This window comes from Dermacentor andersoni, chromosome 7, assembly GCF_023375885.2.
Source record: "Dermacentor andersoni chromosome 7, qqDerAnde1_hic_scaffold, whole genome shotgun sequence".
In the NCBI taxonomy this organism is placed as follows: domain Eukaryota; kingdom Metazoa; phylum Arthropoda; class Arachnida; order Ixodida; family Ixodidae; genus Dermacentor; species Dermacentor andersoni.
In genome coordinates, this window is record NC_092820.1 from 148,832,685 (window position 1) to 148,858,933 (window position 26,249).

A 26,249-nucleotide genomic window follows, 5' to 3' on the forward strand; every position below is an offset into this window, starting at 1 on the left:
GGTAATAAAATCGAGGGATGGATATCAGAAAACTAACCTAACCGAAGCAACAATGCGCATAAACTGAAAAAAGAAAAATGGAAACGATAAATCGACTTGCGCGTGAGCGTTTGTGCAAGGTAGCGGCAAAATTGTTAAGAAAGGGAACATCCACAATGCTTTTGATGCGTTTTTTGCTCTTGTTATTGTTTCTGTTGCTACATATAAAATGGTTATATATAACAAAGTAGGCAAGTTTCTTGTTGTTCTTTTTTTTCAATCTAACAGTCATATGACGCACGAAAGGATTCGGGCAATATAACGGGACCATTGAAGAGGGTTACGTGTAAGCGCCATATATATATATAAGAAAGTGACGCTGCGGAAACATATGAAGCATACAAGCGGTTGGAACATCCACGAACAGGCGCATTAAACGCGAGCAATTATCACCTACGGCCTCGGTAAAAGCACAGTCCAGTGTAGAAATGCAATAGCCGCCGCGACAAGCCATATCAGCAAAGGAATGGCCAAACATGGCCGCCCTGACTAGTCTAATAATGTACGCCGCTATAATCGCGATCGAAACATGAAGACGCCAAAATGGAACCACACCCGAGATATATTCTAAGCTCAAAGCAAATAAGCAAATACACGCCGCTGGGAGAAAAGTATACACAAGATAGCGCTCCACTGGAAAACGTTGACTGACGTTGAGAACACGCCTGTCGAGTTGTCGGATCAGTCACGAAAGAGTTAGGCCGCTTTAAGAGTTACCGACCAGGTAACCGGCTATCCACTGTACAATGTGCGGGAAGAACGAAAAACAAAGGAAGCATGTTTAGACGGAAAGACAGGGATGTTAGCCAGTTCTCAGACCGGCTGGCTACCCTGTGCTGGGCCGGGAAAGGAGGTAAGGTGAACAAAAGATAACAGAAAAGACATATTACAAAAAAGAAAAGGAAAGAAGAGCAAAAAAGAAATAGGAAAAAGGAAAGGCGAATACGGCACTGCTTAAAGTCTTGCCTCTAAGACCAGTTCTCTACAAGAAGCGCAACAACGCTTTCAAAGCCCTCTGTGCTGAGGACGGTCTCCGTCAGCTTAAAGCCCCTCCATACACGTTTTCGCCGACCAGCGGCGTTGACGCGTGGGTGGAGGGGCTTTAGGTCAGCCTACCAGGACCCTTTCCAGGTCAGCTTACCAGGACCCTTTCCAGGTCAGCTTACCAGGACCCTTTCCAGGTCAGCTTACCAGGACCCTTTCCAGGTCAGCTTACCAGGACCTCTTTCCAGGTCAGCTTACCAGGACCCCTTTCCTCCGACAAAGGCCGTCTGTCAGGACTATCTAACAATCTTGAAAGTTCTTTCCTGGGCCGCAGTGAAGCGGGGACGCTCCCAGAAGAAGGTGGGCGATCGTTTCCACGCACCCAAACGACGCATAATTCCAAACGGCACCCTAAAAGGCTGAAAACCTGGCAGCCTAGACGGTTACGGAGAAATCGCGAGAAATAGCCTAGGATGGCGCATGGCGTCACATTAATGACGCCCAGTCCAAAAAAAAACAAAAAAAAATGAAAAGGAAGACTCGTGTGGAAGTAGGCCTCATCACGTGATATGCAAATGGTACCTGGCGCGCTGCATATTCTTTCTTTACGGAGAAAGCACGGCGTTGTACGCCCTTCCTTTGTGGAAATCATGGCTGAACAACCACGCTACACCACCAAAACTTTTCTTGCGAGCTGTAACACCGTTCCGCCTCGTCAGCAATGCACCACCGCCCGCGGAACGCTGAAGCGGATAAAGTTTCATTTTTGTCCGAGAAACTAGCCTCGTCAACTACGCCAGAGAAGCCTCTTGAGATGAAGCGACTGGAAAACGACACGGAACGGTGCGCCAAGCAATCGTCGTAGGCATACGTAACTTTTCTCTCTCTCAAAAAAAAAAAAAAAGAAAGAAAAAAGAAACCAGCGGTGCGTGGCGGAGAAAAGATGGGGGAAGGCGACATGAATAATGGCATTCCGCATTCGTTGTTCCGAGAGGCCAGCTGTCACCTTACGAAAAGATGAACAGTACCTGCCACGCTGTGGCCGCCTTTTTTCTATAGAAGAAAAAAGAAATCACACAAAGAGGGCGCAGACCACGAGAGAGACCACCGCGTCAGCCGAGAGGCCGAGAAAATGCGGCATTGTTGCGAGCAAACGGGTTCCTTTGATGGATCTGCGTCGGTCAAGTATATTGTGCCAGAGCGACTCGGTAACTTTTTTCCTATCTCGCTTCAATACCGTGCAGCATTGTGGAGGCTGTGGGAAGGGCTGCGCCGGTTAGTCGCAGTCGAAGGATACAGGCAGTCTCTGCCAGCCTCTGCCCCTGGTGCATTCGTCTAGGCGCACTAAACGAATCCGCAGTGCATCCGGAAAGGTATGGATCAAGCGTTTTCCATAGGAATAAGATCCGCATTCTCCGTGCTGGTTACCAGCAGCAGATGATCTCTCGGCTGTCGCGATTGTATAGTTTACTTCGGCACTGTTGCAACAGATACGTGGCTGAAGAAGGAATTGAAAAAAAAAAAGTGTGTTTGGAAAGGTGGGGGGTGTACACGTCCTGAATTCGTATTAACCAGTCCACTTTGAATACCACTATAAGTGGTCTCAAAGACGTGGCCACTCGGCGATCAGAAGGAAATAACTTCATGTTTAACTGACGTTTCCGTTACTTCGCGTCCATAACCTTGTACGCCTAAAGGAAAGTTGCACGCATGCAAAAACGCCAAATAAGAAATCTAGAGCAGAGGGCGCCACACGTGCGTCGCGACCCAAAGCGTGGAAGTTGTAACAACTAAACGACGAGGCAGCGATGTGCATCCGTACACCTGATTGACGCTGCAGCTCTAGCTCTTTCACAGTGCTGAACGCGTTTTTCTTTTCTTTTTTTTCGAGACGCCATAGCCAAGCGGAATCAACAGTCGTCCCATGTCGTTTGTACTGAAGAGCATACGACGCAACTACCGAGCAATACTGCGCTCAATGTGCACCACACGCTCCATCGCCGCCTGCCTCTAACTTTCGCACCCACAACTTCGAACGGTACTTTCCAGACGGTGATTATCTAACCGGCTGTCTGATCTCAAAAGCAGACGACGCAGTCGCGGAACAACACTGCGTAGCGGCGTGTTCCCACAGGTCGTTCGCCAACGCTGCAGCGCCAGCTCTCGCTATGCTGCGCGGAATTGCGACACAGAGAGTATCGGAATGGCTCTGCAACAGCTTCGTCTGCTACTGCCCTCCAAAGCAGACGACTCAGTCGCGCAACAACAGTCGCGCGCAACGGTGCGTACCTCCCGCTGCTCGCTAGCTGACGCAGCGTCTCTAGCCACGCTGCACCGTATTTATGAGACGGAGAGTATATCCGAACGGTTGCAATAGCGTCGTCTGTCGCTTCTGTGCTCGAAAGCAGACGACGCAGTCGGGGAACAACCGTCGTACCGTAGCGGTGTGCTCCTATACTGCTCGTTGGCTGGCGCTGCAGTTCTGACAATGCTGCATGCATTTCTTTTTTATTGTTGTAATATCTTTCTTTTTTTACTCTGCAGGCCTTTCTTACCTGTACCTCCGAATCCTGTTTTTTTGCTTGTTTCCTGCGGTGAACACGTCATCCGGCGGAGTTCTTTCGCTACGAATCTCTGGTTTTTCTCAGGACTGCTGTCTTTGTATCTAGTAGTAACATCACAGTAACACCCCGACTTACAAGAGCCTCGTACGCATAGGCATGACGGCACGCTCTCTCGAACTCTAGCAGATTGTGCCCACGCAACTACTCCGTCTGATACTTCTGCGAGGCGGGCGAGGGCTCCGGGTGACGTCACCCTCGCTTCAAGCGAATTCTGGGTGAACGAAGCGAACTACGGTTTGGTAGACTCGGCAAACGGATAGAAGACGAAAATTGAAAAACACAAATCGATGGCTTATGCACGCGTCGGCGCATGGCATGACCCGACGGGAACAGTTCTACCCGGTTTTAAAACGTCGCGTCGCTCCCCCTAACAATCGCCGCAGCCTATCCGAGTAACAAAAGGCTAGGCATTATTCGCAAGAACGAGCAGAGAGGTAACCGCGCGTTCAAGCCGGAGTGACGGACAGATGTGGGTTATGAAAGCATTTTTGTATAGCTGTCGGTAATTTTTTCTTTTTTTGTAACCGCGTGATGTCTTTCTTATAGTTGAATGGTTGTGGTTATGGTTTCTTATGGTTGAAGCTGACATTCAGAGGTATTGTGCGCCCACCTTACGTTAAAGATGACGCGCGCGTGCTCATGAAAGTGTGAGAAATAACAAAGCAACCTTCCCCTCAACGTTCCGATGTGACATTTTTTACTTCGTTGAGCGTCGTACGCTCTCCTATAGTGCGTTCTAGTCGTTGCAAGTCAAACAAAGAAAACCAAATTTATACTTGTCACCTGGAAGCGGAAGAAACAAAAGAATTGCTCACTGTATCATCATTCTACGTAGCGTAGCGCCATCTTTCGTCCTAGTTAGGACTAAGCAGCATCGATCCCTGACTATAGCTTTGCAAACTGCCTTTAGCGTGAATATTTCGTGCTCTAGTATAGGTGCCGCGTGCAATGGTTTGAGGAAGTAACACAAAGCTTCACGCATTCATTATTCTTTTTGCAAGGAGGCGCTTTCGAAACTCACCGTGCAGCGTCGAAGGTCGACCTGCCTGTCAGCACCGGCAAACGAAGGCCTCGTCGGTGCACCACACGATGTAAACAAAAGGAAAACCCTGTGGGAGTTGGTGGGCGGAGCCATATCGTACGTATACACGCACCGTTCACACAAACCCGCACAAAAAGAAGGCGACCGAGAGTCACGTAGTCGCGGCACCGACGGCATTGCAAACATATTCCACGGTCAGGCAACACCAACGCGCGTTCGTCGTCCTCCGTTCCCATGCGCCACGCCCAACGCGGTCGCACAACACACACGCGCGCACGAACACACGTGACCGGAAATGCCGGTTAACGTCCTAAACGCACCAGACTCTACGAATGGCCGACGAAAAGTGCGTCGTTGATACGTTTCGAGATGTTACTTCGGGGGAACTGCGCGCTGGAAGCCACTGCCCAGGAGACACTTTTTTTTTTGTCATCGAGCACGCGAACAGCACGTGGCCATCTCGAACTCTCAGGGGAGCGGACTGTTCACGAATGCCGAACTGCGACGTACAGTCACAGTCACCGCACAAAGCGCTATTCGTACGAGCGCGTAGATGCAAGTTGCAGACGGTCACTTCCTCGTTGGTACGCGTACAGAAAGCGGTAGCTTTCGGCGTATCGAAGAGTCCGGGACTGTAGCACTGTATAACCCGCAGAATCTTGCGAAGCGACCCGCCAGTAGATCGTCCAGAGTTGACCCGCACGAAGCATTCGCGGTGGGTTATCTATATAGTTCCGGTGGTCCACGGATGCAATCTGCTCAAATCGCTCGGATATCTGAAAAATAATAAAAACAGTAACGTCCACGGGCGCGTCCACTGAGCGAGCGAGCGAGGATGTCTCGGCAAGATGCGTTTTCGATAACACCGAACCACACGCTATAGCGCGCCGACCATTACCGCAGTCGAAATGCAGTCAAGCAGTCTTGACGTCCGTCTATGCGGACACATGAACGCTTGTCGTGCGCTTCGGCAAGCTATACGTAGAATGACGTAGGAGGACGAGGAGCCCGTTCCGGACAGCGCGAGACGTTAAAAGAACTAGCGTGCAGCCATGACGCGGCATCGCTGCAGGACGTTGAGCCCCGTCGCTGCGGCTGCTGTGTGACGCACGGTGAGGGTGACGAAGCAAATCGGGAAACGTACAAGCGCGCGATGATATATAAAAATCGGCGAGAAAAACGGCGAAATGAGGAGTGCGGAATCAGTTGGGGCTCGTCCATGTCGTTTTTCCCTGCTGTCCCCGTCAAGACCGCGCTGTTCTGTTTCAAATATGGCTTACCAACTCGCCCAAACGTCCGTTTTCACAGTTAAAAAGCGCGCGGTGACCTGTAAGGTTTTAGTATATGCTTCTTTTTTTTTTTTAAGCAGAAATAGCACGTACGTAACAGTTTCGGTAGAACCAAAGTGAACAGGAAAAAATGTTTCTGTAAAGATTAATAAGAGCTTTAAGTGCGTTTCAATATGAACGTTTCTTCTTCATTTTTTTCTACACTAAGAATTGAGATTTGCATAACCGTTCCCGCTACGGTTATGCTGCTTCCGTTATGCTGAAAATAAACGTCATTCGGATCACCGTGAGCAGTAACAAGAAGTTTCAACTAGCCTTACAATAGCGTTTTAGTAAGTTTTAATACGAATAAAATTTTTTAAATAGTATCTGCATCGCATATACGTAACCGTGTCACAGTATGTACGTAGTCTTCCCTATAAATGTAATGTCAACGCCTTGTAGGAGACTTATGCAACGGCATGAGTTCATTCACCATACAGTTTCGCTCTACAGCCCAATGACTGCTTGTACCGAATACATGCCTTCCTGCTATTTTTTGTTTCATTTTTCCGAGCCTAATTTGTGTGTATTAAAGCCAAACCTAAATTGAATCAAAATAACAAATTAAGAACACTTAGATAAAGACGACAAACACTACCTCGAGCAACCACCGCTACGACCAAAACTTGGTTTACGACGATCGCGACTACAATTTTTCTATATACAGTTCATTTAGTTTGTGTGTGTGTGTGTGTGTGTGTGTGTGTGTGTGTGTGTGTGTGTGTGTGTGTGTGTGTGTGTGTGTGTGTGTGTGTGTGTGTGTGTGTGTGTGTGTGTGTGTGTGTGTGTGTGTGTGTGTGTGTGTGTGTGTGTGTGTGTGTGCGTGTGTGCGTGTGTGTGTTTCGAACAGCGATATGTGCTATGCCCTTAGGTCCCCGCGTAACTGCCATACTTGTATTTCACTTACCGCAAGCCTCCACTATCGCGCGAGTACCGAGATTATGAGGTCGCAATACGCCTTGAGAGATTACACTCTAGAAACGCGGTTCGGCTGGCTTCTTTTAAAAGGAACGCTGCGAAACTTCGGCCAGCCTAGTTCGCTACAATTCCCCATAGAGGTCGTTACAGGGATTCCGTCGTGGTACAGCCCACAACGTTCGTTTTTTTTTTTTTTTTTTTTTTTTTTTTTTTGCAGAGTACATGTAGAGCTTCCAACAAAAACATTACCGGAGGGAAGTGTAGTGTTGCAATGTCTACGGGAGCTTCGAGCATGCCGGTTCATATCTGGCGCGGGAATTATGAGCGCATACAGTATATGATAGATTTGCCTAAACTTGTGTCTTTCTGGCTTCAAAGGGCTTTGTGACATTGCGACATTGATAATTTCCAGAAACTGTTGTTTTCATAAGCGGAACGACTCGCTCCGCCTATGCGTGTCCGCCGAAACGCATTGCCTTCGCACGTTATATATATATATATATATATATAGTTGAATATTGAATATAGTGTATTCTGACGAAGGCCGTGCCACGGCCGAAACGTTACAACATTAAAAATGGAATTTTCGTAAGTGTGCTCCTTCGTTTATTCAACTACCTATGCACCGGACCTACAGAACTTTTCCTTGAAATATATATATATATATATATATATATATATATATATATATATATATATATATATATATATATATATATACACATGATCCCTTGCGTTCTTTTTTTTTTTGTTTAGAAAGATGAAGCGTAATAAATAACGTCGCACGAACGTTTGAAGCCGCAAGCACCTAGATTAGACGAATCCACGTGTAGGCTACGCGTAATTCCCTCGTTAGCTCGGACCGGTCGCAGCGCGCGAGTTTTCCCTCTATTAATTCTTGTACGGGAAAGTACGATTACGGCCGCAAAATGTATATATATATATATATATATTTTAGAGATTATTGTCGTTGAGAAACGTTCGGTCGTTTCGGCCGGCTTCAAAAGAACGTCGCGCGCGAGAATTGCGAAACTTGGGTCGGCGATATGTCGTTCGCTATATTCCCGAGCGCGGTCGTTATACAGAGATTTCGCTCGTGGTATATATGGCACAGCGTTCTTTCCTGCAGAGATTAAAAAATTTCCTGCGGAGATTAAAAAAAAATAATGATAAGGAGTCCGCGCGCCGTACGAGCAGAACGAAGATTAGGACCGCGACTTGCATGCTTCGCCCGCGGAGAAGACCGTAGTTGCTGTATCCACGTGTCCCGGCGAACGTTATATAGCCTAGCTGTTTAACGAGAAAAGAAACAACTAAACAAAAACAAATTTCAATACTTCGGCGCAAGGTACGACTTTAAGACCTACGGTGCGTTCGGTCGTCAGAGTTTGTCTGACGACCGAACACCACACGTAGGTCTTCAAGTCGTATCTTGCACCGTGTGCTTTGTTTTTAACCTTTCTTTTTTTCGTTAGACGGCTTGGCTAACATTATACCTGGGAAACCCTATACATAACCACGCAGTCACCTATCTGACGTATGCTCTTCGAATTCATCCACGAGTCTTTCGTGACGCATGCACGTGACGTGCCACTTAGTAGAGATTGTACTCCATGGAGGAAGGAAAAGAACTGCACTGTGAACTAATTTACACCCCTAAAATTTACTAAGCGTGTAAATCGAACCTGTAATTCACGTCTTTACATCAAGAAGGGTGTAAGGATGTGATCTGTGCAATGGTTTACACTCTTATTAATAAGGGTGTAAATCGGTCAATAAGTCACACTCTTACACTATTTCTGGGTGTAAGGGTATGAGTTATATTCCTATTTACACCCTTACTCGCATTTAAGGGTGTAAACCGGTCTGTAACTCACTCCCTTACACCATTTCTGGGTGTAAGGGCATGAGTTGTATTCCGATTTACACCCTTACTCACATTTAGGGCTGTAAATTATTTTAAAGCGTAGGCGGGAGCATTGCGTAAACACGATTGAAGTGAAACGAGTCGGTCCAACACGTGATCGTCCCCTCAGAGGACGCGCGGCATAGGTTTGAGTGCTCCCGTTCTGCGGGCAGAGTCACGGCAGAGCAGCCGAACAACCAAGTATGCCTCATCACACCTTGCTGGTGAAGAAGCCTTTCCACATTACTGAACCAAGCATGCGCATTAAAGGGAGCACTAAAGCAAAAAAAAATAATAATCTAGGTTGATAAAGTATCCTTCGAAAACTCCGTTGTCGTTAATCTCGCGATGTTAAGCCGATTATTAAAAGAGAAAACGAAGCTCGAAGTTTCATTTTTTTTTTAACTTCGCGCCCGGAAACCAAACGCCAGTACGTCAGTGTGACGTCACGGATTTCAAGATATTTTTTTTTTTTTCCTATTTGGGCCGCGTTGGCTCGGTAAACGTTCGCGAAACTTGCCACGTTCAGTCTTTGGGCTCCGTTAGAACACGACGTAGTCAATCATTACCGCTTAAAGAATTAACTGGGCCCTAACAGACGCTATTAAAATCCATGACGTAACTGCAAGCTGGTGCGGGAACTTCACAGAGGCGTCGCCACCTGTCTTTAGTGTTTTTTTTTTTTTTTTGGCTTACCAAACGTCTTTTTGTGGTAAGAGCTGTTGTTTTTTTAGTGTTGCGGAAGGGTAATATTTACTGATACAGAAGAAATAATTGTTATTTCTTTAGTGTCTCTTTAAAAACTATCGGGAACCGCGAACATTCACGGCCAATATACGCTCACAGGCCACGTGCTGGGCCGACATATCACAGGGGAGAAAAAAAAGCGAAGGGGAAATGGATTCACGGAGACTTTGGCTAAGGTGCGTCGTCTGTTTAGGTGTTATTTAAAGGCTACTAATGAGAAAATTAGACAATTACCGGCTTTCCCGGGGTCGCTTCAATGGGATATATATACACACATATGTACGAACGAGAAGAAAAGAAACCGCGGGCCCCGATTTTTCTAGTGAAATCATGAGAAGCCAACAAACAATGACACGAAGGAGAGCATAGGGGAAAATATTTGTAATTCTGGAGTGAATTAAAGGAAACGGTAAATAAATGGTAATTAAAGCGGATGAAGAAAACAACTGGCCGCAGGTGGGATACGAACCCACGTCTTCGTACTACGTGTACGTGCGATGCTCTCACCAATTAAGCTACTGCCGGCGCCGTTTTCCCATTCACGTTTTTCGATATTTATGCCTGTGCTAGAACTAACTCTGGGATTGTGTATATATACTGCTAAATTATACCTAATTTAGTCAACGTAAAATTTCGTCGCAGTTCGCCTCTAAACACCAAACTCCCCCCTCCCCTTACAGCGTTTGCGAAAGCTCGCGACCCTCTGGATCGGGCAGCATTGTCGAAATCGGTATGGGACCCATATATGGACACGATACGAGCAGAAGGAAAACTTGAAAGAAAAAGCCCTAAACGACGTGACGTATATGCGAGAAGCAAACATAAACAGTACGATGCCTTCGAGTCGAGATCGTGTTCGCATATCGGCAACGTACAGAGTGCTCGCGCATACGTACTTGCACATGGCGCCCCGCCGATACAGAAACGCCGCCCCATGGCACTGCGCCCTAGTTGACATTCCGTCCGTGTAATACACGCCGTACATTAGCTACTGCGTGCGTGCGTGCGTGCGTGCGTGCGTGCGTGCGTGCGTGCGTGCGTGCGTGCGATACGCGTTGCAGTCCGCGGAAGGCGGGCGATGGATGGAACTCTGTGTATACCATGTACACGCATAAGAGCGGAAGTATAGGCATGGTATATACCGAGCGTTTCTTAAGTGGCCCTCGCGCCATGGGGACCGGTGCTGGCCCTGCAGGTCGGTGATGGAGGGGTATATATATATATGGCCTGATCGTACGTGTACTCGCAAGCAAGCAGGAGGTAGACTACTCGACAAACTATATGGAGGACAAAATGTTCACTGCCGAGGGCAGATGCGTTCGATATCACAGCGTGCGCGCGCTGCGAATGCCGGCGTTCCTGCACGCAGGGGGCGTTGACACTTGTCGATGACCTCTGCATCGGCGACAACCTAAGAATTACAAACAAGATCCACTCACAAAAAACGCGGTGTACACCTGCCCTTTATCTCTGAAAGAGAGCCTAGCCAGTTGGAATCCACTCGAAGCTTATAACGACTTTTTTTTTTCAGCTAATGTAATTGATATGTAAGCTAATTGGTAAACAAAAGCTATAGTTGTTTCAAGCTAGAACGTTACCTTTGACTAAGCAGTGATGGCAAGTATCCACCCACGAGCTCCCCGCAGCTACAATTCGCAAATTGCAATAGCTGCCGTAAGGTGATTAGCGATATCTTGTTAAACTAGTCGATTATGTATTTCGATTTCTCGTGTGCGAGTAATGTCAAGCCTCTTCGAGTTGATCAGCTCAAGGTCTATAGGATTGTGCTATCTGCCAGAGGCGAGCTTAAAAAAAAAGAAGATTGCTTAATGCCTTCGCAGAAACACCCGGCATGCTTTAAACTTACGGACATAGCTTGTGCAGGAAAAAAAAAAGAAGGAAGAGCGAGGTTATAGCATTTAACGCACACACATCACAGCGTAAGTCAAAGCAACACAACGACGTCGCAGACCAAGCGTGCAAGAAACGGGGCGAACAAAGAACGTTACTGCCGCTTAACATTGTAGCATATATACCCAAGTGAACGAAGCGATCAGAGTCCCATCGTTCGCATGTCGGTTACCTGCGCAATAATCGAAAAAGGCAGGGCAGTTTTCACAGGTCCCGAGTTTTCGGAGAGTAATAACATCACGAGAGTCTGCGTCATGTTTTTTTTTTTTTTTTTTTTTTTTTTGTAAAGTGGTAATGACATTCAAACGTGAGCGTCCTACAATGGTGCTACCTCGTCGTGTTATGCAACGAAACGCAATAGACCACACTGAGCCGTCGCGGAGAGTACTCTTCCGGTTACGGAGTCAAGTGAGGGAGTCATGCCTTATAAGAATGAACGATAAACGAAAAAAAAAAAATGGAGTGTTGCGTGAATACAAAACACCTTTTCGTACACCATCCTATGTACACTGAGCACCGTGTTCTTGTTCGGTGTAGTTTTTTTTTTTTCTTTTTTTCCGATCTCATTGGACAAGTTTGCTTCTCTCCCGCAGCGTACATCCGTCATAAAAAATACATGGGTTTCTGGGAGTCATGCATTATAGGACAAAACGTTAAACGATTTTTTGCACACGATCCTCTGTACACTGTGCACCGTGTTCTTGTGTAGGGTGTAGTTTTGGCCAATCTCATTCGAGTAATTTATTTCTCTCCCGCAGCGTACATGCGTGATCAAAAATACGTGGGACTTTTGCCAAAAAAGAAGAAAAATGAACGAGTTTCTTCGACGCATTCACATTAAACTGAAAGGTATATACACTTCAGAACTGGGGTTGAGAACGAACATCGGCAGCGTATTTCGTCAGTTTAGAATGTCAGGAACGTATTCACTTTTGATGAAGGGCGCACATTACAATGAATTCTTTTTCAAAACTGACACTCTCGCGGACGTGCGTGTTACAAATGTGACACATGGCAAAAGTGCCGAGAGAGAAGGTAAATTTTGTTCACTCTCCTGACCCCACCCACACCCTCGGCGCCATAAGTAATATTGTGTACAGTGTGTGCTTTTTTTTTTTTGCTCTTTTTCGTGCGCCAAATCTTAAAAATTGCCTTTGGCAGGTAGCACAATTACAATCCCTGATCTAAATTACTCGGTGAGGCGACCATTAGTCTCATACGAGAAATCAATATGTTTAACCGAATAATTAACATAATTATGTTAATTATCTTCCAGAATAATTACTTTACGGCACATATTTCAATCTGCAAATTATAGTTAGGGAGTATGCAAGGCATATTGACTTAGAAAAACTTCTGAGGATGGCACCGGTTTCGAGATATGCGCCGTCAAACTGGCAGTAAATTTGCGCTGGAAAGTTAGTGCTTGCCCTGCCGATCGACTTGTCCCTCGTCCTTATTGCGCTACGCGTGTTACTTGTGTTACGGTAAAAACTCGCTGTTATTCCACTTATTAAATTTTTAAAGAAAACGCTGTTTTATACATTGAAGCACAAAAGTGGGACGTCGACGCATATTGTTGGACACTGAAAATTAATACCTCGAAACTGGCGTGGTCCTAAGAGGTCGTTCCAAATTCAAAGTAATTAAAGATATAGTGTGATTATGTTATTTAGTCAATTAAGCATTTTGACTTCTCGTAGAAATAGTGGCCGCCTCATCGAGTTATTTAATGTAGTCGAAGTGTTGGAATTGTGCTGTCTGCCAGGGGCAATTATTAAAAATTTGGTGCAGCCGAAAAAAAAATATTTTTTTCAGCGAAAATTTGTCAGGCGAGGGTGATACATTGTCGAAGTGAAACGGGCGCTCGCCTAAGGTCTGAAAGGAAATAAAACATAAATGACGTTTCGAGACAGCTACGGGTCCTTTGTTCACAATGAAGATGGGCATGAGAGGGGACGATTATATACATGCGTTACGCGGGGCACAGTGCGCGTGTATACTACGTTTTTAACGCGTGTGCAACGGTACGGAAAGGACATCTATGTTTTATTTCGGCAAGATAATATTATAGTGTACTAGATTAGGTACTCTCCCTAGTACACTACTAGTAGGGTATTAGTACTCTACTCTAGTACACCACAGTAATATTATACTGTTCCCCGGCACCTTACGCTCCGGGCGCGCGACCGAACAAGTTACATCGGCGTGCTCCTCTGCGACTGACCGCCCTCTGCTGCGCGCCAGACGGGCGCGAGAATAAAAAAGCGCGCGAAAAAAAGCGCGCGCGAGAGAGCACGTGTTCGTGCAGGCACAATCGCCGCGCGGCATCGCTCCACATTTCGGCCGGGCAGGTGGTGGCGGCGGCGGCGGGGGCCCGGTGGGCGCGCGGGCGACCTTGAAGGACGCCAGGGCAAGGACGCCCTCACCGACGCCACGGTGGGGCCGCTTGTCCGATATGGTGGCCGAGCCGTTCTCGATCCCCCTCTCCCCTCCTTTTTTTTTTTTCTCTTGCCGGTTACTTGTCTCACCCCGGTGGGGTGCAGGCTGAATCGGGAGCGCCCTTTTATACGTACCGTGGTACGTATAAACGACGCGGCCGGGACACCGCAGGCCAGTCGGTTGTGAGCCGGGCCGGCGAAAAAAAACTCGTGGAGCCAGCCAACAGGCCGCGCCTAGGCGCGCACAGCAACATCGAGAGCGCTTCCTCCGTGGAGTAAAGTTTTGGGGTGTCAGCGGAGTCGGAAGCTGGGCACTGCGCAGAGCACGATGCGAACTGTGGTCAATAGCAGTCTGCGCACCGCCGACTGACAGTGTGCCACACCGCACTAGAGGGCGCAATCAACCTTCGCACTGCCAACCGCAATTCAAAAGTAGCAGTTCAAAAGTTGGAAGAGTGAGGTTGGAAGTGTGCAGGACGATTTTCCGGTGTTGACGTTGTCAGTCACAGTGTGCGCACTGACTGGACAGTGTGGGCGCTTCGCAAAACGGTTGATAGTGTACGCACTGCACTGTGCCTTCGCAGTGCCAACTGCACTTCATAAGTTCGGGCATTGGGGGGTGAGAAGTGTGCAGAATGATTGCGCGATACATATCGCGCTGTCGATCAGTGCGAAATATAGTTCAAAGTGCGCACTTTGACCAATCGTTCCTGCACACTTCCAACCCTGCTGGCCAATTTCTGGCACACCGCTTGACAGTGTGCTGCGCGCTGAATTCCATGCAATATAGTCCTTCTACGAAGTACTATCATGTATCAGTATTTTTGCGCGTTGGCAATCATACTGTCCAACTTCTAAAAAGTTCAGCAACAGGGTTAGCAGAGTGCAGCGTGATTGTGTGTTGCGTACACTGTCAGTCAGCGCACGCATTGGTTGACAATGTACATTGACAACCACCATTCAGATTGCAAACCCAGCTGTCCAACCTCTGGTGCACTAGTTGCCCAGTAAAACACGTTGTGGGGCTAGTTGGTGCATAGCTTTCAATAGATGAAGCGCCAACAGTGACGGCACACTAGGAAGCAACAAAGATAGGACAAGGCGCTCATCCCAGCACCTTGTCCTATCTTTGTTTCTTCCTAGTGTGCCGTCACTGTTGGCGCTTCATCTATTGATAGTTGCCCAGTGTGCGAACTACATACCCTGCATAATCCTACTGCACACTGCACGCTCCACTGTCGAAATTAGGGTGCCAACATTGGTTTACAGTGCGTACAATGATCCTGCTTTTCGTTTTTCTGTTTTGCACTGTAAGTCAATGTCGCAACTACCAACCCCATCCAAACTTCGTCGTTGATCAAATTAAGATGAAATACGCTAGCTCATGTATAGAGTGGCAAACACACTACAGCAACCACTATAGGCACTTTGGCACACATGGTCCCGATAGTCTCTAACATTGTTGAAGGCAGAAAAATTAAAACAACCGAGAACTGAGTTTACGGAAAGTATGCGGTGAGAAAATGATCAGTTTGCTAAAACTGAAGCGTCATTGACTTTTACCAGAACCTTCTTAACTTATGTTCACCTGCAGCAATGCTTCCAGCTCGAACTCCCACCCACTTCCCAAGCAAAACTAAATTACATTGGTGCTTTATGACAGGTGCTGCTGTGCAACAGCAAAATGCACTGACGAACTGGATAGACAACGCCCATTGTGCTGTGCCAATAGAGTATTTGCATCGTACTTGCAATATAGTACTTGTACCATAGCGCAGGTGCATTGTTTGTCCCACTTAGATAAGCAGGGAAGGATGGGCTCAGCACTGCACAGTAATAGTTATGATGGAAGCATCACCGCAAAATGATTTTCTAGCAGTGCAAAGAGCCAATAGCAGCTGTAATACAAGCCAAACTTGGATCGCTGGCATAACGCTGCATATCTTATTGGCATATGCAGGTGTGCCTGTCTCCCCAACGATTGCCTTGGAAAGGACTGCCAGCCAGACGAGGTGCGTCGCCTGGTAAAAACTGGCAACAGCAAGCCCGGTTCCTGCTGCGACACCTATGAGTGCGTCCCCGGTGAGTCACAAAAAGGCTTGAACTTGGGTTTTGGTTCAGCGCTTCCAAACTATGTTCAGACAAATTTGTTACGTAGTAATGATCATTCCCTAGGGAAAAAGAAAAAGTAAAAATAAAGCAAGGCCAATGTTGACTCAACATCGGACCACGTTATTCCAACATTGGCCCGCATTGCTCAAATATAGGTCTGTGTTTCATTGATACTTATGTTGGGTTTGTTCCTGAAACTGACGAAGAGATGTGGATAGTGTGAGCTGTTATTAGCACGTACAACTGAGGTCATCAGTGGAGCACAGAAAGAAAGACTACGTAGCTGGCAACAGGTTTGAAGAATAACTATCCACACCGAAGATGCAGATGCCTGCGGAATCTGTGAGTTTGCTTTCAAAGGTTTCGAAAACGTTGAAAGAACCTCTCTGACAAGACTCCAATTCATAGGACCTCTCAGTTTGCACATTCACAAGGCGCAACATTGAAAGTGCTATGTTATAGGATCATGCGCTTAGAATCGTGTTATCTCTTGCCTGGCGCATTTCTTTTCAAAGCTAAGCGACAACATTCTTTGTGCATATGCCCCTCTTTTCCCGTATGATGGCATCACGATAGGTTGAGATAACTATTTCTGGCTCCGCCCTTTTCTCTCCTCAGTTAAATGACCAATTTAGTTACCATAACATTACAGACGACCATGGCCTTGCTTTAATAAGCAGGTTGCGATAAGCTGCTTGCCAAATGCCCATCACGAACGAGGAAAGAAAGCTGTAGAGGAATGCATGCTGGATGCTTTCCAGCAGCTATTACCGACAAAAAACGTTAGCGCTGTCAGCCAAACACAAATGTGCAACTCTGTTTTGCTGCACGTTCTTGGTGATGTTTAGTAAGAGGGTGCCTACCCATCAATTACAGTTGTCAAGGGCAATGGTAATAGGTAGTATCAGGTTACGCTATACCAGACTTTCCCCCTTCTGAATTGCACAGGTTAAGCCATGCAGCAGTAAAAGATGAAACAAGTGACCAAGAATGACAACACGGCGCGTTCCTACCGTCTGATTATGCATTCCAAGAGTGTGCAGCTAGCTAGGAATGTGTGTAAACCCCGCATTATGTAATTCCAGTGGTGTGACAGAGAAGCGGCCAAAAATTACAGGTTTCGCATTCTCTTAGCCTGATCGGTGCACAATTATAGTAGCAAATGGCAGGTTTCAGACCTAACCATTTTTCGTAAATGTGAAAGCAGCGGAATGAAAAAAAAAAAGAGTATGTTTGTCAAGACGTGAAGGAAAGTCATAGGCACCAGCAACAATTTCCCTTGCGCCTTTTTCCCTTTTTTTATGTCGGGCTAGGTGTTAGATCCTTATCCAGCTGTGAATATGTTGACCGTAGCCATAAGTATCACTTTCATAATAAAGTGTAGAATGAAACTATGCCCACAAGGGTGGCACCCACATACACAAGCAACTAATCTTGTATTGAATGTGCACGCTTCATTAATGTATTACAGACAGATATTTTCGATGTTGCAAGAACTCTAGCGCAGGCTTCCTCACATAGAAAGACGAACGTTTAGCAAGAATGAAGGTGTAAGGAAACACTTATGTAATATTTTAATTTTGATGCCAAAGTTGGTTTCCATATAAACACAGGCCTGGCGGCACCAGCCTCATGACGTCGACTCGGAGCAAAATTTGCTGGCATCGTGTAACCATAAGGCTAGGTGCGATTACGTTCGTAGAACAATAAGCAGGAGTACTGCGCGCATTCTTTTTGGCAGTGCTCGATCGCGTATTGGCAGATGCAGTTATCGCAAGAACGTAGTGAGCCAATTAATGTATCATGACGTCATGAAGCTGGGTGCCAAAATCAAGACTGGTTCCTAAAAACAAGTGTTATCTATGTTATTTGGGTGGGCCCTGAAGCTTACCAGTTAATTTTCTAGAGTTTTAGAGAGCCTGGACCTTCATTTACCTCAAGAAAAAATGGGAAAAATCATGTCAATTACCCTTTTCACCGGTATTTAATTGTGCTTTTTTTGGTTATAGGATTCTGTAATGGCCACCTTCCATATTATGTAACCTCTTTCTCACGCAGTACTTCACTGAATGAGCCTATGAGTGATAGAATGAATGAATGAATGAATGAATGAATGAATGAATGAATGAATGAATGAATGAATGAATGCTCTTTATTCCAACCAAGAAAACTAGGCTGAGCATAATTACCAGGAAGCCCGCAAAGGCATACCCGCTATCCACCAAATTAAGCAGAGAGGAAAATCGAAGATGTGGAGAACAAAAAGGCAAGAAAGGGGGGAATAGGTGATACGCTTCCGTAACTTTAAGTGCTGGATGATTACACCACGTCAAGGTGTCAGGCAACCCTTCAATGCGTGCAAGTTTTAAGCCTGTCAGGATTGAGCTTCGATAACGTGCTCTCGATGCGACTAAGTCGAGTCAGAAGTCTGGGCAACTCAGAGCGACCATGACCGGGTTTACGCTCATTTTGACTTTGCATTATTCCATCAGCCCTGAGCCGGTATAAGGTAAGGATTCTCCGGCCTTGTTCAATTCTGCATTCCTCTCAGGTGACACTCGCACGATCAATGAAGCACAGAAAAGGATATGGAATCTTGACATTATCCCTGCCCTGTGTTTGGTTCATCAGTAGGGCAGCACGTGTTTATGGCAACAGGAGTCACTTTAGGACGTTCGAAATATGTTCCCGATTATTTGGCGGGTTCGTACACAAGCTTGAAATTCTCCTCTATGTTGTCTGTGGAGCCTTTCCAAAAAAGAAGGTACTTTGTAAGCAGGTGTTTCTTTCTCATAAGAAGTACATGCAAAGTTACATTATGAGTATGGTAGTGCAAGACAAGACCATAGGACAAGGAAGCAAATAGGACGGCTTGTCTGTCATCGTATCGCACTACCATACTCACAATTAATAATCATTACCAACTAGCCTGGTTGTCAGCTCTAGTGCATGTGAATGTGCCATCCATCGAAACTTGTTCTTGAGAGATGAGTGGTTCAAACAAAATAAATCTGGAGTTTCACGTGGCAACCCATGATCTGATTATGAGGCACTCCACAGTGCATCGGGAAGACTCTGGGTTAATTTTGACCACCTGGGGTTCTTTAATGTGCACCTAAATCTATGTACACGAGTGTTTTTGCATTTGTCCCCCCATCTAAATGTGGCCGAGTGATAGCAGCCGCATATTTAGGCTCAGCATCTTTGCCACGTTTACAGAGGCAGCCCTAAATGAGTCCGTCCCAGCACAACATCGCAGTGCCTCCATAGCAAGGTGAATTAGAGTTACTGTATATATTTCTCCCAAAGGCCTGCTACCAAAGGCTACCCATGGCTCCCAAAGGGAATTATGGGTAAAGAGCCAGGGAGCCAAATGAAGCCAAAGGGAGCCGTGGCTCCCTCTGGGAGCCATATACACAGTAGCTCTAAGGTGCCCAGCCGTTGGCTGTTGGATAGTTGTATAGGTTCGCGAAGTTCTGAGCCTCTGCTCTTTTGCACACAGCCAGCGGAGACCGCGTGTGTCACGTGGGCAAGGAGACGTACAAGAACGGCGAGACCTGGCACACCAAGTGCAGTACCTGCTCGTGCCGCAACGGTGTCGCCGTGTGCAACGACAACGTCTGCAAGGGTGTCGACATGCACTGCTCGTGGCTGCACAAGCCCGAAGGGGAATGCTGCCCAGTCTGCCTCGGTGAGCTTGTACCACGTGAATGCATGCAGTCAAAGTGCTAAGATAGTATATGGTGTGTGTGAATATTTGAAAATTTTGAATAACGAATCAAATAGCTATTGTCCCATTCGATTCGGTCTCCGAATTGAACAGTCACTATATTCGTAAGCATGAATATTTTTTCGAATAGCTTACGAACATTTAAAAGCGACAATTTCTCACTCAATTAACCGTAAAGTTAGAGCAACGGTACAGTAAATTTCACCCCTACGGGAATATTTAGGCATAAAGCATGAGAGCTTGCGTAGTGGAGCAGGCTATGTCACTATGGGAGCCATATACTTTACCTGCTATGCAGCAATCATTGGCCGTCTCTGAAGATAGTTGTGCATGCGAAGAAATTGCATACCTATTGGTTTCTGATGCATTTCATTTGTGATTTCAATGGTAACGTTATGAATACCAGGATGTCAACATTATGTTATATTGATTGTGAAAACGGCCTCTTCAATATTCTAAACAAACTCGATGTTGGATTCAATTCGCTTCTTGCAATATTTGATTTGTATTCAATTCAGTCTCAAAAATTACTACTTGGGTGGACTTAGCTCATTTGCATGGGTTAGATTGGCCCATCCGGACCCACATGCAATGCATACAGGTTGGGTCAGCGGTTTCCAACCTGCATCGATGAACGAGATGGGGCGCGTTGTGTTCTCTCTCACCGTGCCGCAGCAACGTCGACCCATCCGTTAGGTATATGAGCTCCATGTAAACACTGTCACATCAAGTTGTCTGACTCCATCCGTCTTGTGACTCAAACCCCTCATGTCGAGGTCACAATTCCTTTCATGTGTGCGACTGCATTGCGCGCAGGTTGCCTGACTTCAACGGGGCTGCGCTTCAACAACGGCGAGCGGTGGAAGGACGACGACTGCACCTGGTGCGAGTGCATATCGGGCAAGGCCAAGTGCGAGGCACAGATGTGCCAAACCAAATGTGCCAATCCGGTCAAGAAGCCCGGCGTCTGCTGCCCTGTCTGCGAAAGTAAGCTAGAGGCTTTTTTTGCTCTCCAGAACGGTCGGCTCGAGAGGCAGTAGTGAAGAGAGACTTTGCATTTGCAATTATTCAACGTGAAATTCTACAGAGGAAGATAAGTAGCACAGAGTTTCACTTCGTGCTATTTATCTTCTCCGGTAAAATTTCGTTAGGGACCGACATGTCTTTGTCATCTCATTACGAGCTCATACATAAGGTTGAGCATCTAGGTGTCAGAAGTGCATTGAAAGCTCATATTCGAGTGACCATTTCCCACGAGATTTCTACTTCGTTTCTTGCATGTTTCCTTTATTCTTGTGTGTGTGTGTGTGTGCGTGTGTGTGTGTGTGTGTGCGGGTGCGTGCATGCGTGTGTGCGGGTGCGTGCATGCGTGTGTGCGTGCATGCGAAATTTCTTTCGGTGTCGAAATTTAGGATTTATTCACGGGTACTAAATTTGACGAGGCTTTCCTTGCCTGCAGGCAGGATTGCTACTGAAGAAGTTGTTTCCAACGCGGACAGTTTTTGGGGGCCAATTTTTCGCACACTTTAGGCCGCCTGCGAACACCACAATAATAACAAGTCCTCGAGATTGTTGACAAGACAGCAAGATTGTTTACAAACAAGACAGAGGCTCCCAGGAAAATAAAGACTTGAGGTGACCGACAGTGGTCAAACAAAGGATGGCGCAGACTGGTAACGTTTGTTGGGCAATGTTTCAAAAAGGAGATTTGTCTCCATCGGGAAGAACAGGCAGCACAATCCTTCCACTATCATCCCAACATTAAACATGGCTTGTTCGACCATCGTTGATCTATTAATTCACGATTGCTTATAGTATTTCTCACGCCCTGTATTACCATTCCTGCCTAATGCCGGCCTTAGATGCCACTTAACGGACATCTGCTAAGAAGAGATGCCCGCTTGCTAGCTTGCACGTGCCATATTGCTTGCTCTCTTACAAGCTGTAGATCTGTAGAAGATAACTGCTTTGGCAAGAAGTCGTACAGTCATGTACCCAGGAGGCAGGCATATGGGGCGAGAAAATGTAGAACTATTCCAATGTGTTTTTATTCCAAGTTTATCATTAGTCCTCCGTGATAGGTCAAAATGACTTGAACCAAGCCCAGACGGGCAGGCACCGCGCCTATTTTGGCAGAGTTCGAGCCATTTCGACCTATCACTGAGGGCTAATGGCAGATTTGGAATAAAAACAGACTGGAATAGTCTTTAACATTATCTCAGCCATGCTTCGTGAGTCGCCATTCCCGTAACGTGCCACGAGTCAAGGTGAGTGAACAAAAGCGATGCTGGTACGTCTGCGCAGAATCACCATCATCATCTTACCCAACCCATGGCGCCAACCACACGAGCTTGTCTCGGTCGTGTCCGCGAGACGATCGAAGCGTGTGGAGAGATCAGTGCCGCCATTGCGCTTGCCTGAATGGTCACGAGGTCTGCTCTCTCGTGGCTTGCCCCCGAACCTACTGCGAGCACCCCATCATGGATCCCGGAGCCTGCTGCCCCGTTTGCCAGAGTGAGTCGCACACCGCTCCAGCTTATACCGTCTGCAGCCAAGAGCAGCCACAGACGTGCATAAACATTGGCCTGCAAGATCGGGCAGCGTGTCTCGCATGCCATGGTACAGGGTCTCTGGAAAGTCATTGCCAGTCTTCGGTGTAGTTAAAGGTCACTATACGGTACATACTTCGCAGAAGTGATCAGAATATGGGCTTAATTCGATCAGAAAACTTTTTTTTTTTGCACCCGCATACTAAAAGACCAAGCTTTCTGATGTATGTGAGCAGGGGGAGGGGTCTTCTTGCACTTGCAGGCTGAGAGAGGCCTAGATGTCGCATCCGTGAGTTTTCTTTGACAAGATATCTAAAATATGACTTTAGATTAGAGGATAAAGTGAGCTTACTCAGTACAGGTGATCAGTGAATCAATCTACATTTTCAAATAATCGTTCTACAAACATGGCAACGTTTCCAAGAGAATCAGTTCCAATAAAATGAAAGCGCCCGAAAGCCACAATACCTTCGCAATTCAAATCGCCCGCGACAAATGGGTTCCCTGTGCCTTCCAGCTCGAAGGTCATGCCTTACTTGCATACTACTGCCTGCTTTGATTCAGAGACTTGTATAGAGAGGGTGCCATTGTACCACAAAATGGTGCCGACAGGGCAGCATTAAGGGGGCGCAGCAATGCATTCTTTCGCAGGAAGATCTAATAAAACAGCCACACCGCACCTTCTTTCATGTTGAAAGGCTACGTAATTTTATTTTAAATACATGTGGTTCTCTACTCAGTTTACCACTTATAGGTTCTTATGACTCCGAGATCTGTCTCTATTCCCCCCGATGTGCCCTCAGAGATTGGGTGGCGCACACTGCGTGCCGGCCAATCTTGGGAGGCCATGGAGCTGTTACAGTATTTTCGCAATGGCGGCACCAATCCTAGGTTTGCACTAGAACTACTGTATGCGGCTGCCTTTATATACGGTAACTCTAGTTTATACTGTAAAAAATATTCGCACACTTTAGAATATATCTTGTCCCCAAACAATAATCGTGATCTCGACATAGTCATAATCGACACTGGAACAATAATGTACTACTTTACCTCGACACATTTGTCATTTGTGACCCTTTTGGAAGGATGTATATCTGCTGACATCACTGAGATAAATTTCATATTAAAGTGCACACTGAAGTTAACAATACTTATGCCATCTCAGAGTTCCACATAGGCTTTACACAAGCTTGTGCAGCCAATAACAACCTTCATCTCACAACAAAAAAGCAATGACTTTACTGACACTTTAAGTTTTGCCAAGCTTTCCTTTTCCTTTTGTTTTCTGCTGTCCGCAGTTGTCAAGTAGTATTTTCCTGCATGAAAAATGCAAGCTTAATGCTGAACATGCAACTTCGATTGTATAGTGGTTTATAGAGTACTATATTGCACAATTTGTCCTAAAGATGCCCTCTATCCAGTTTCCGAATGTCCTCATCCTCATGTGAACTTCCCGAGCATACATGTATATCCTGTGCACATCACAATATCAATGCGAGGAGCTTTACGCATGTAGCTTGTAACATTACTTTGGCACAGGTATTGTCAAAAGTTTCTGCAAATGTCTACTTAATTTCATCATTGCATTGTAGTCAATTTTTCTCCAGGCAAGAAACAGATAATTATGCAGCTATGAGCAAAATTATGAGCAAAATATTTCTGCAGCTGCTGGCAAAAAATTTCAATAAAGTACACTGATGCAAAACATTTTAGTATTTGCTAGTGAACCAACAAGCTATTTGTTTCTCTAACCAGCTCCGGCTGTATGCATGTGGGAAATGGGATTGGACAAAGCTGCCATTTCTGACACATGATCATTTGCAATTAATTTACTATGTTCACTAATAAAAGAGCCAATAAAATACTGCAGGAGAAACAAAAACAGTGTGTAATTAACTTAAAGCCCCTGAGATATTATCTGCAAATTTCAGAGCTCTCTCTGAATGTATCATTGTTTCAGGAGACTGCACATTTAATTTTTGTGGACTAAATACGCATGTAAGATCACCTTCACGGCTTTTCAAATAAATAATGAGGCTAAGAACAATACATGAATAGAACATTTCGAAGCAGAATGCTTGAGAATGTCACATGTACATTAACAGGGCATGCGGAGGATGTCCTTATATCTACATATGGTTATAAGTGACTGTTGAGAACATGTATTTTATTCAGGCTCTCAGTTTTTAGCAAAAATTGCCATGAAAATGAAACAAATATTTTCAGTGATTTTCACTGACTTTGGTAACGTTTGTGAAAAATCTTTGAAGTCAAAAATTTAAATCTGCTTTGAAAATTTAGTATGGTGCAACATTTTTCCTTAAATGCTCCAAATGTTATCGAACTCAGTTGAGCAGTCGCCCCGGGAGAGTATTTTCGCATATGAAATTTTATCGAATTGTAAAATTGGAGTTTATTCCCAGTTTTATAGACTTCATACAGGTCATCACTCATAAAATTATGTAACTGTAGCCTCAAGGTTGATGTACCTTCTTGCCAAACCAACGCACATTGTCTAATTTATCCCAACAACAGATGCGTAAAGCGAAGCATGTTCCCGCCTTTGCTGCCGCTATCGCCAAACGGCAAGCTTTCTAATAGTGCCATTTAGCATACCTTTTGTTAACAGTGCCGCGCTTCATGTCACTGTTGTCATACTTCTCTGCTGCACAGTAAATGTCATTTCCCATTACTTTCCTGTAATGCCCTCGTTATAGAAAAGTAATGGGGAAAAAACCAGCTAGCGCCCACCAGGCTTTGAATGTACTTCGAAATGAATAAACTGACATGCCAGTGGCTCCCCCTTGCCAGATGATGCTGCCAGCCCATTCCACTGGCCACCAGCAGGCACTGGCGTATGCCAGGGCCTCGACGGCCACGTTCACCGTGAAGGAGACAGCTGGTGGCTGGACGACTGCGTCCGCTGCGAGTGCGTGGACGGCATGGCCCTTTGCGACACCATGCAATGCCCTCCGGCACCGTGCGCCAATCCAACAAGGAAACAGGGACAATGTTGTGCCACCTGCACAGGTCAGTTGCACTGCGTTGTGTGCTGCGCAGGTTACACCGACTCCACAGCGGCTACTCCGGCTACCCCGCAGGCTCTTAGGTTGCTCCTTGGGCCAGGTCCATATGTAACTGTGTCCACATACTGTTTCATAGGACCATAGGCTACTCCACAAGTCCATAGATTGCCCAATGTAGCCATAGACCATCCATAGGTCAAAGTGCTCGGTAGGTTCATTGCTATAGGTTACGCAACAGGCCCACAGACTACTCCGTAGGCTCTTAGGTTGCTCCTTGGGCCAGGTCCCTATGTAACTGTGTCCACAGACTGTTTCACAGGACCATAGGCTGCTCCATAAGTCCATAGGTTGCCCAATGTAGCCATAGACCATCCATAGGTCAAAGGGCTTGGTAGGTTCATTGCTATAGGTTACGCAACAGGCCCACAGACTACTCCGTAGGTCTATATAGGCTACTCTGTTGAGGCATAGGTTTGTCCACTGGTTATTTCACCAGTCCAGTTGTCCCATTCTTCTGCAGCTTGGGTGGTCAGTGAAGAAAGCTTCATTTCAGCAAATTGCAAGGGATTTCAAGGATATGTATGCAACTGGAACATCCTTTTAGCAAAATGATAGTGGCGCTTATATGTATACATGTAGCCTAATCTAAAAAACAAACAGCAGGAGGCAGAACTCATACCATTTACAGATTTAGCGATCAGCTTTTCCAAACTAAATATGGAAGCCATTCACTGCCATGGCTATGAGTGGTGCTAACACTCCCAGGGCTTGATCCGGTGCACCTACACCAATGCCCAACAAAATGCATGGGAGGAAGGCTTCCCCAACAGCTCAATGGAAGAGCATGTCGCAAGCATAATATGAAAGATATGGGTTCAGCTCTCAC

The 26,249-nt window shown here is 46.1% G+C and overlaps 1 protein-coding gene and 1 long non-coding RNA gene across 3 annotated transcripts in view; one reads left to right on the top strand and one right to left on the bottom strand.

Moving 5' to 3' along the window:
• LOC129385561 (uncharacterized) overlaps positions 1-5,421 on the bottom strand; it is a 400,056-nt gene extending 394,635 nt beyond the window's left edge. Inside the window, exon 1 of the long non-coding RNA XR_008613031.2 lies at positions 4,669-5,421. This is a non-coding gene — a long non-coding RNA (uncharacterized lncRNA). The remainder of the gene's footprint in view (positions 1-4,668) is intronic.
• LOC126533636 (cysteine-rich motor neuron 1 protein-like) overlaps positions 1-26,249 on the top strand; it is a 186,431-nt gene that overhangs the window by 151,644 nt on the left and 8,538 nt on the right. For both annotated transcript variants that reach the window (XM_050180802.3, XM_050180803.3), the window contains exons 3-7: positions 15,904-16,025; positions 19,558-19,746; positions 20,602-20,772; positions 22,090-22,299; positions 25,149-25,367. In XM_050180802.3, the coding sequence (XP_050036759.1) occupies positions 15,904-16,025; positions 19,558-19,746; positions 20,602-20,772; positions 22,090-22,299; positions 25,149-25,367 (911 nt within the window). The remainder of the gene's footprint in view (positions 1-15,903; positions 16,026-19,557; positions 19,747-20,601; positions 20,773-22,089; positions 22,300-25,148; positions 25,368-26,249) is intronic.